This window comes from Mesoplodon densirostris, chromosome 11 (genome assembly GCF_025265405.1).
Source record: "Mesoplodon densirostris isolate mMesDen1 chromosome 11, mMesDen1 primary haplotype, whole genome shotgun sequence".
In the NCBI taxonomy this organism is placed as follows: domain Eukaryota; kingdom Metazoa; phylum Chordata; class Mammalia; order Artiodactyla; family Ziphiidae; genus Mesoplodon; species Mesoplodon densirostris.
This window is the reverse complement of record NC_082671.1, coordinates 80,581,815-80,592,654: the sequence shown is the minus strand read 5'-3', so window position 1 is coordinate 80,592,654 and position 10,840 is coordinate 80,581,815. Positions and strand designations below refer to the sequence as shown.

The 10,840-nt window shown below is 37.9% G+C and overlaps 1 protein-coding gene across 2 annotated transcripts; it reads right to left on the bottom strand.

The window, feature by feature from the left end:
• Positions 1 to 869: 869 nt before the first annotated feature.
• On the bottom strand, positions 870 to 10,717 carry ARL1 (ADP ribosylation factor like GTPase 1). 2 transcript variants are annotated; one of them, XM_060112775.1, is made up of 6 exons: positions 10,481 to 10,717; positions 8,958 to 9,095; positions 6,928 to 7,009; positions 5,777 to 5,888; positions 2,235 to 2,413; positions 870 to 1,112 (listed from the first exon to the last, which is right to left on the bottom strand). In XM_060112775.1, exons 1-6 carry the CDS (start codon positions 10,482 to 10,484, stop codon positions 1,082 to 1,084), a joined length of 546 nt encoding a protein of 181 aa, XP_059968758.1. In that variant the 5' UTR covers positions 10,485 to 10,717; the 3' UTR covers positions 870 to 1,081. The 2 variants fall into 2 exon arrangements, with proteins under 2 accessions (XP_059968758.1, XP_059968759.1); XM_060112776.1 differs by lacking the exon at positions 10,481 to 10,717 and adding an exon at positions 10,062 to 10,457.
• Positions 10,718 to 10,840: the final 123 nt, after the last annotated feature.

The following is a 10,840-nucleotide window of genomic DNA, read 5'->3' as shown; positions in this document are numbered from 1 at the left end:
TAAAAGGAATCAAAGGCAGCAAAAACATCTTTTACAATGCTTCTTAAAATATTTTAAAAATTTCCTTTCATGTGAAATTTTCTTTAATGTGTTGTGAATTCCAACAAATATAACCATTTTGGATTGTTTTTACTACCTCTACTAGTAAGGACAAATAAATGTATAGACATTATTTTGATTGTAATGTGTCTACTTCAATTAGCTTAATTTTATATAAGGAGTTAAGCTGTGTTGTCAATGTTGGCATTTTCAGGAATTTATGGTATAGTTTATGGGACAAGCTTCTGACCCTGTGAAGTCTCACTTTAAGCCCTCTTCCCACTTCCCTAGAAGGTGACACTGGTCAAGCCAGTCTATCAGAATTTTGGGTCCATGTCCATAAAAATGAAGATGTAAAAATGATGTCCTAGCTACCTCACAGGGTTCCTGTACAAACTGACTAGGAAGGCCCAAATGTGTAAAAATTTTCCAACAACCATAAATACTATAAAATGATAATTACAGATAGGTCAGTGAAGATAGCCACCAAAATAATTACTTCAACTTCATGCCTATAACCAAAAGCTTTTAAATGAAACAGCTTAAAGTGGTCATTAAGCAAATGAAGACTATAATTAACCCACGCTAGGTTCCTAGCCTACTCTATTGAGCCTAATCTTTGGAAAAACTTAATTCATTTTAGGGGGAAAAAAATCTGAGTTAAGATATTCTTTAGTGTTAATACAAACAAGCTGCAACCACTAATTTAAAATCGGAGGGCTGTTTCTTCAATAAGAGTACATTCCTTAATAGGACTGTATCTGAATAAGAATTCCATACAAATAGAATATATACCTTAACACAAGATAACAAGGAAGGAATATTTCACATTATACAGAACACACATTTAGTTGATTCAATCACGATGAGTTACCCTTCCAACCAAATACTTATTTTTAATACTTATTACAAATGTTGCAGTCAGTTTGGTATATGCTGACAATCAGACAGTTTAAACATTTAGTAGTGTAAAGCACACGTGAACTGTTTCCAAAGCAATATGTGATGTGGTCTTCGTTTCAAAGGAGCAGAAGTGACTGAATTACTGTCTGCTCTTTAATGTTTCAACTAACCTGTGAAGAGAAAATGAACAGTTTCGTAAGATTAACTTCAAACTTTCAGGTATAGATCATTTATTATATAAATTTTATGCTGGAGGTGGATTCCAAAGCACTTTAAATGATGAAGGCTAAGACACTTATATTAAAAGAATGAGGTTATGGACTCAATTTCCATGAGGGTCTTTTAGCTTTCACTTTCTCTATGCTTTGAATGAATAATCAAAAAAGACCAGGGACTTCCCTGGTGGGGCAGTGGTTAAGAATGTGCCTGCCAGTGCAGGGGACACGGGTTCAATCCCTGGTCCGGGAAGATCCCCCATGCCACAGAGCAACTTAGCCCGTGAGCCACAACTACTGAGCCTGTGCTCTAGAGCCCACACGCAGCAACGACTGACCTCACGTGCCGCAACTACTGAGCCCGCGTGCTGCAACTACTGAAGCCCATGCGCCTAGAGCCTGTGCTCCACGGGAAGCCACTGCAAATGAGAAGCCCATGCACTACAACAAACAGTAGCCCCCGCTCGCCACAACTAGAGAAAGCCCGTGGGCAGCAACGAAGACACAATGCAGCCAAAAATAAATAAATAAATTTTAAAATAAATAATCAAAAAACACCAGATATATACTTTCCAGGCTGCTACTACTACAGCCAGGCCAGATGTGGATTAATTCAGAGATGAAAACTAGTCTCAGTCTTCAAGGAGATGACAATTTAATGAGCAGATGCACAAACCAACTACAAGACAGTGTAACAAGTACTATTATATCACTGAACTGTGACAAAGACCTCTGTGTGTGGTAAGGCAGTGGGCATGAAGTTACGTCAGGGAAGGCTCTTGAGAAACACAGAGCCTTAACCTAAGTCCTGAAGGATAAGGAATTGGAGGGTGCGGTGAGGTAGGGGGAAAAGCTAGAAATACAGCAGAGAGCTGGCTTATCTAACTATAATTAGAAGGTGTGGTTGAAATAAAAGCAGACGTACATGAAGACCAGTGGAAGAAAAGGGTGGAGGAACAATATGATAAACCGATAAATAATCTGAATTTCATCCTTAAGACCAAAGGGAAATCACGCATGTATGTGCACAGCTGCATGTCACACAAATGCACAAACGGCTCCTGGAGACATACTTACCATTCCATTGCCTCATCAAGGCCAGTGCCTTTGGTTGCTGAAGTTTTGAATATTTGCCATTTTCGGTCCTTCAAGGCAGGTAACCCAAGTGAATTTGCCATCTCCGAGGGAGTCATGGCCTGTTCCATGTCCTGCTTATTTGCAAACACCACTAAAATGGCTTTTCTCAGCTCTTCTTCCTAAATAACATAGAAAAGGCTTGATTTCTTCTAATCAATTTGCTCCCTTGAGTTTAGGAAGAAATGCCAAAAAAAATCTATTATTTTAAAAGCATATTTCCTAATTATTAATATATAATGTTCATTATAAATTATTTGAAATTATAGAGAAGTATGAAGAAAAGAAACTTCACCCATAATCCTATCTCCTAAACATGATCACTGTTTAACATTTTGGGTATTTTCTACTGCTTTGTAATTCAGATACTTAATAGTTTATTTAGTATATATATACATTTAAGGTCACATTTAAATACAGTTCCATACCCTGCTTTAAAAAATAAACTAAACATTAAATTGTGGATGTTTTTCCAAACTATCAAAGAAATTTTTTTTAATTAATTTATTTTATTTATTTATTTTTGGCTGCACTGGGGCTTCATTGCTGTGCGCGGCCTTTCTCTAGTTGTAGCGAGCAGGGGCTACTCTTCATTGTGGTGCCCAGGCTTCTCATTGCTTCTCTTGTTGTGGAGCATGGGCCCTAGGCACACAGGTTTCAGTAGTTGTGGCACGCGGGCTCAGTAGTTGTGGCTCACAGGCTGTAGAGCGCAGGCTCAGTATTTGTGGTGCATGGGCTTAGTTGCTCCACAGCATGTGGGATCTTCCCGGACCAGGGCTTGAACCCATGTCCCCTACATTAGCAGGCAGATTCTTAACCACTGCGCCACCAGGGAAGTCCCTCAAAGATTTTTTTAAAACATTAATGGTTATACTCTACACTAAGAATTCATGCACCATAAACTATATAACTGTTTTCCAGTATTAGATTCTTCCTAGATTCTTTTCACTCGACTATTAGAGAAACCAAAGTGACAGAATCATAATACAGAAATCTTTGTATAAATCTCTATTTCCTTAACACAATTCTCTAAAAATGGGATCAAAGTATGAAATTTTTTTCAGGTTCTTGTTACATGTATTAATAAACTGCTGTCCAGAGAGGCTGTAACAACTTCAAATCCACGAACAGTGTATGACAGTGCCCATCTCCAATGCAGCTTTGGTAGAACTGAAACTATATATTTTTCCAAACATAGCATTTCATTATATGCTTATTTATTATTAGTGTATTAAAAATACAAATGTTGGACTTCCCTGGTGGCGCAGTGGTAGAGAGTCCACCTGCCAATGCAGGGGACATGGGTTTGTGCCCCGGTCTGGGAAGATCCCACATGCCGCGGAGCAACTGGGCCCGTGAGCCATGGCTGCTGAGCCTGCACGTCTGGAGCCTGTGCTCCGCAACGGGAGAGGCCACAGCAGTGAGAAGCCCGTGTACCGCAAAAAAAAAAAAAAAATGTTATTAGCAATAAATTCTTCTCCTATAAATTGTAGGTTCATGCCTTTTGCTCACTTTTCTATTGATTTGCAGAAGGTATTGATACGATTAAGATCACTAATCCTTAGTCACTGGCTGTAAAACTGTGTCTTGGTTCCCCATTTTACCCTAACTTGTATTGTTTGGCATCTGAGCTTTGTGGATTTTTTGTTTGTTTGTATAATATTAATATAATTAAATCTATCTTTTCTTTTGTAATTCCTTCCAATTCTTGGATTTAGAAGGACCTTCTCAATCCAGAAATTTTAAACATATTCCCTTATAATGACTTCCATTTTACATAATTCTTTACTCCATTTAGAATTTTTGTGTACAAAAGTAAAACAAATTGATTTTGTGTTAAGTTTTAATATAATAGTCCTGACTCATATTCCACATGTACTTTATATCACTAATACATAAATATTAATTGATTGCATCAATTAAAAGTTACTTCCTAAAGAATGAATACAATTTTTAGTTCTTTCTCCATAAGATTATACAAGTCAAATCCTAATACCACAAATAACCTAACAACAATCCAGTACAATTTGAGAATTGTGAACTTAAGTTAATCCATTTCTTTTATGCCATACTTTATGATAAAAATCTATTATAACATGTGAATTACATCTAAATCAAGCTTTTATTTTAAAAATCTGTTATACCCAAGGCAATTAACCAGTCCCTTAATACTCCTTACACTTTGAATTTGGTCTAAGAAGCTCTTATGATAAATATGATGCTACATTGTAAAAAAAAAAATTTGGCAAAACTTTAAAACTTTAGGTCTGCAATTTATAACTCAGAAGCTACTAAGAAGTTAGTTGTCCAAGAACTCTATTCTAGCATTCTAAGAATGCTTCTAACTAGGTAATCAAGTGGCCTAGAACTTATATTTAAACATTCAATGATCAGATAATTCAGAATCATAGTTTTGGTGGGAAAAGGAAACCTATGCATCTAATTTTCTCAAGCAAAGGCAATTTCATTATTAATTAATTAGTACATTTGAGAAGCTTATTTAACAAATGGGGATATTAAAAACTTTTAGTTGATTAATTAATGCATCCTCTGAATTCAGTCAGTTAGCCAATAAATTATCTTACAAACCTCAGTGAATATAATGTATTGAGTTCTTAATTAACAGCTATACACTGTTCCACACATCAGGGGTACAGGGTAAACTCAAAGAACTTTACACTTTTGGGTGGGAGGCATATATAAGTAAACAAACATGTTTAAAATAATGGAAAGAAACGGTAAGTGGTTACAAAGAATAAAGTAGGATAAAGGGTTAGAAGATAGCTGAGACCCCCTCTCTGAGGAAGAAACATGTGAGATAAAACATGTCAAGAAGGTAGCCACACAAAGACTTGGGGAAAGAGCATTCCAAGCAGGAGGAGCAAGTGCAAAACCCTAAGCCAGGTGTCAGCTACGCAAGCTTGGTGTGAAAAGAACAGAAAAATCAGTGTGACTGAGGCACTGTAAACACGGGGAAAAGTAAAGAATGTGAAAGCTGGGAGAGGCAAACAGGGGCCAGAATTGTGCCAGAAATCCAGGAAGATATATTTCTCTGAACTTTACATTTCTAAAGCAAACAAATATACTTTCTTACTATTTACATATTTATACTATTTATATAATAAATAAGTCTGCTTCCATAAGCTAATTTATACAACTGGAATAAAGACATTTTAAAACAATCACTTCATAGGGGTGACTTAGAATAGTAACTTCAGTTGAGAAAGAGTTTAGCTCAGAACTTCCTGGAAATCAAGGAATCTAGTTTAAAGGAAGTTACAAGACTGGAGTTTTTTTTGTCTCCAACTCTCTCCCCAACAGTATTTTTGGAATAGAAAGTAGCTTGCACAAAAGAAAATGATACTGAAGGCATAGGGGGAAAAGACCCCTGTTTTCCTTTTAATTTTTCCTGCAAATGACAATAAACAATAAAAACAGCAAGCAAATATAAATGATTTACCCACATTTTAATAAAGTTTTCTTACCTCCAACATGGCAACTAACTCTGATTTGGAAATGCCAATTCGGTCTCGGTCACAACTGTCTACTACATAAATGACTGCATCTGTGTTTGAATAATAACATCTCCAGTATGGCCTGAAGAAAATTCAGAAAGGGAGAATATATTATTATTTGAAAGAAGAAGAAACTGGTATGTTAATTCATATGCTAGGACTTGGCAATGATGGGGTGGGGTGTATTACTTGCCAATCCTTCCCCATCCATGCCAGAATCAATGCCATAATGATTCATTGTTTCTGATGGACATATATCATATCCCTCAGATGGGATGGGGTGGAAAGAATATTGAGAAACATAAATCACAGGACCAAGGAGCTTCAGAATGAGTTCAGACTTTAGGCTGAGAGAATATATTTATAATCTATAAAATCACTAAATGTACCGATAAAAAAAGTTCCACACAGACCTGATCGTTACATCTTAACTAGAAACTCCTTAAGAGGAATGAGTTCTTTTTAAAAAAATTTTTAATATGATTTTATGTAACAGACATTAAACTGATCACTGAAGACACGAAGTAGAAATGGCTAAAGTAAGAAATTGACTCAAATGTGGTTCAAGAAATAAAATGAGTTACAGGGCAGCAGGATGTCTGGGGAATACACTACTGATCTTTTAAGATGGTAAGTACCCTAGTGAGTGAGCACTGACAGTCACTAAACATTCACAGTTGCCATGTCAAGCACAGAATGCTGGGCAGGAGACTTGAATTCCAGAGGGCATCTATGTTCACATTAGTCCTAAATGGTGGGCCCAAAAGGTATTTTTAGGAAATCCAAAACAGTCTGTCACAGAGGAAGGGACTGACAAGAATTAACTAGAGGACCCTTTTTATTTAAAAACTACTGAAGTAATTAGGTCTTGAGATTTTCATGAAAAGATTTTTCATTGAAGTGATATCTGAAAAACTGGCTTCCTTAGATTTTAATTCTTTAGTTAAAATCTTTAATTCTCAGATTTTAATTGAGAGAATCAGGCCGTTTTACCTCATTTTAAACTAGGTGTCTCCTATTAAATTACAGAAGAAGACATATTTTGGTTTACTCCTGTAACCCTAAAAGAGCCAATAAAGAAAGATTCAATACCACAAAATGATCTGGCCTTTGCACCATACCTGATACTTGTCTGTCCTCCTAAATCCCAGACTTGGAATTTTAGGTTCTTGTATGTTACTGTCTCAACATTAAATCCAATGGCTGGAAAAGAAATCAAAATAGCAGTATATGTAGACTAATACATTCTGTCTTCAAAGTATCCAATCTGAGTTTCAGCAATTAATAGTAATTGCTGAATCACATTGTTAGTTCAAATATTATCCCATTTAAGATAAGACAGTATGCTGTGCTACACACGCACACATACGCACACCAATTAGCAAGATCAACACCACTTTCAGGGTATATAAGAACCCCCAGCTACCTATGCAATTATATAATTCTTAGCTCAATGGAAACCCTATTATGTTAAACTCCCTTCAAAATACAGTACTGGCATACAAAAGTGTTCAGAAAGTTATATTTAGAAAGGACAGTTGTATTACAAAAAAATGGAATTTTGGTACGTTGCAAATAAACAGGGAACAAAACCAAGAAAGCCTAGATAGACTCTAAACTTCAGTAGGTAAGGGCACAGCAATGGCTGTATACCTCTTTATGGAAGCTGAGTTCTCTAAGGCTGGCAATCTCACAGACCCTCTGAAAACCTCCTCAAGAGCTCATCTGTAATAAGGTCATAGCTAGATGGTCAAAGGGGAGGAGTCCCATCCCTTTTCCCTGCCATCCTTCTTAGCTGGAGCTCTCGCATCACATGCCTAAGGCAAGATATTACTATTTTCCATTGAAAGGAATCTGAAGGAGGTGGAAAGGCTACTGAAAAAAACTTGGGAGCTACATATACAAATATTACTAAGATTTCACAAACTTAAAAAAAAATCAAAGTAAAAAATGACTTAACAGCTATAACTGGACAATTAATTTTTTAGATTTAAGTTTATACTGGTAAATGATGATTATGAGTATATGGCAAGTATAAAAAAATTACTATAGCAAACCTGAGTGAAAAACTAAAAAGCGAGTTCATGATGTCTCCCTTAGAATTAAGTAGCAGGGTAATCACTGTCTTCAACCTCAGTTAGGAGTGTTGGTTATTTGCAAAGGACAAGGGCGTGGTATGAACCATATTTGCTGAAATGCAATCCACTGGGCTATGTGTATTGCAGGGGCCACGATGACTCAACTGTAGCAGATTGAGTTGGGTGATTTTGAAAAGCAAAAACCAAGGAAACTGAAATTTACTGAAGGTGGCATAAAGAAGTAACAGATGACACAGGGTTTGAAAAGTTCTTCTTTCATAAAAGCTACACTTTTTTTTTAACCTGGAAATTTAAATAGTACTAAATTTAGAAATACCTTGAGTGACAGAGTAACTTTAAAGGCATAATTTAAATATTCTTGAGCAAACTCTACAAACTATTAGTTTAAATGTACTAATCTTACTAATCTAAGTAAATTCAGGGCAACAAATGAAAATAGCATAAGTAACAGAACAGTCTTATTATGTAGTAAATTAAGATTGCTGGAGAATATTCTTCTAGGATATTAATTGATTTAAAGTCAAGGTGTTTCTTTTCTTGATATTTTTAAGTACCAGATTCAACACTCAGTCTCTTCAACTCAGATTTTTAAAAATAATCAATAGAATTACTAAAGAGAAACTAATCTTAATCAAATAGTAACAAATACAGAAAAAAACCCACTTCATATGTAATAATATCACTTCATATCTATATAATTCTTTACACAGGTTTACAAAGTATTTTATATACTAGATTTATTTTCCCCTCAAAGCCAATGTATATTTATTATCTTCATTTTATCAACAAAGATACTGGCTCTCAATGAGATTAGGTGGCTTAACTCTACCCAACTTTTAAAACAGCCCTAAACAGCAGAACCCAGCCATGCACAGGGGTTCATAAATTACACCAAATTGTCTGTAAATTTATGAAAAAAAGTGTTATAAATATTATGCTCATAGTAGAAGTTTACGAACCTTATTAATTACATTATATATTTATTCAGAAATAAAGTTATGTTTGCTGGAAAGAGAAAGCCCCTATAATTAGTTTATCATACCAACACTTACTAGGAATAGTAGTAACGACTTCTCCAACCTGTAATCTGTACAAAATTGTAGTTTTTCCTGCTCCATCTAATCCCAAAATTAAAATCCTCATTTCCCGGGTTCCAAACAGACTGGAAAAAATGCTTGAGAAAAAGCCACCTTAAAAAATAATAAAGATGTATTTCAATATCATTTCATGAACTAGGTCCACAAAACATTTAATCTTACCCTTTGAAAGCTACAGCAAATTAAATAATACTGTAATATTTTCTTCGATTCATAGGTGCATATTTTTGTTTCCAATGAAATACATTATTCAACATCAAACTAGTAATTACTGATTGTTACCATGTCCTGGATACAGTGTCAGGCAGGCACAGAAGATACACTCAAAAATAAGAGAAACAGGACCACACTGCCCTCATGGAGCTCACTTTCTAATCGAGAGAATATGGATATCTTAGCATGATCTCCTCACTACCCCCAGAAACCAAAGGGCAAATCAGAATGACAGTGGGACAATGAGGTCCTTGAACATGAAAAGCAATTACTGTTGTACAGCAGCAGTACCATCGTAAGTACCTTCAATCACTGATCCCACACAAAATACCTGGTTATTTTACCAAGAAATGGCAAAATTAAGAGCTGCAAGTCTGGAAAAATGAATCCACCATGGGTTAGAGAACCTTGAACATTTGTAACACAAGGGGTGTGACTTGACAAAATCCTTTCTACCTTTTACAGGTTAAAAAGAAGCAGAAGAAAAAAACTGAAGGGGTTATGCAAAAAGACAAGAAACCGCTTCTGACGTTCCAGACCAAGAAGTAAACTCCCCAGAAAATCGCTGAGGTATTTAAATAAGGCAAAGAATTTGCATCATTTGGAGGGTTGTAAGCAAGTTAAGAAATCTGCACCTTCATTTGGGCTCTAGCGGGGAGGGAAGCTCTACCTGATGCTTGTGATGACAATGTAGTTCCCTCAATGAGCACTCCAAAAATTGAGATTAAAATGTCATCGCTGACTAGTAATACACTCCCTGCCCATTTCCTCCTCCACCTTATCTACAGGAAAAGCTACAGGTAAGCAGACAAATGCCAAGCAGTAATAAAACATAACGAGCACCACCTTCTTTTGGAGTTTAAACTGACGCAGTCCCAGCGACCAGGGAGAATCCAGAAGCTCATCCTTCACCCAAGAAACCTGAGCGAACCTGCGACTGACACGCTGCCAAGCTTCGCAAGACCAGCTCCATCCAGCAAGTGGCGCTGGGTCCGAAGGGATGAGGGAAAAGTTCACCGACCCGCGCTGCCCTCACCTCGGACCCCGCCGGGAGAAAGGAGAACGGGATAAGACGGGGGCGAAGGTTCGAGGCAGGGTCCACGCACACAGGTGAAGAGCTAAGGTGAGTTACGTCCTCAGCAGTCAGCGCCCTAAGACGCTAGCTACTCTGGGCTTTCCAGGCCGGCCCCTCTCCTCCTCCTCCAGACCCCAGCCCTCGGCCTCGGCCTCTCAGCGCGCCCAGGCTCCCTTCTCAGATCCCTCACCCATGATGAACTGCCTGTCCTCCCTCGTCGACCGGCAGAGACTGGGCCCGGCCTCGGCAGCGACTCCTAATCGAGCCTCAGCGCCGCCACCTCCCCTCGCCTAGGCCTGCGCTCAGGCTCCGGCTCCGGCTCGGCCTCGGGCTCTGGTTCCCAGGGGGTTTCCTTGGAAGCCTGGTCAGCCAGCAACTTCCACGTCGGACCTCCCGGCGGGGGCGGGAGCGAGGCCGCCGCGACTGCGCGCCGGGAACTGCAGCCTGAGCGTCCGCGCCGTCACTTTCGACGCAAGTCCCCGGCGCGCAGGGTGTAGATACTGCGGAAGCCGCAAGGGAAAAAAAAAAATTCAAGGACTCCAAGTCTCCC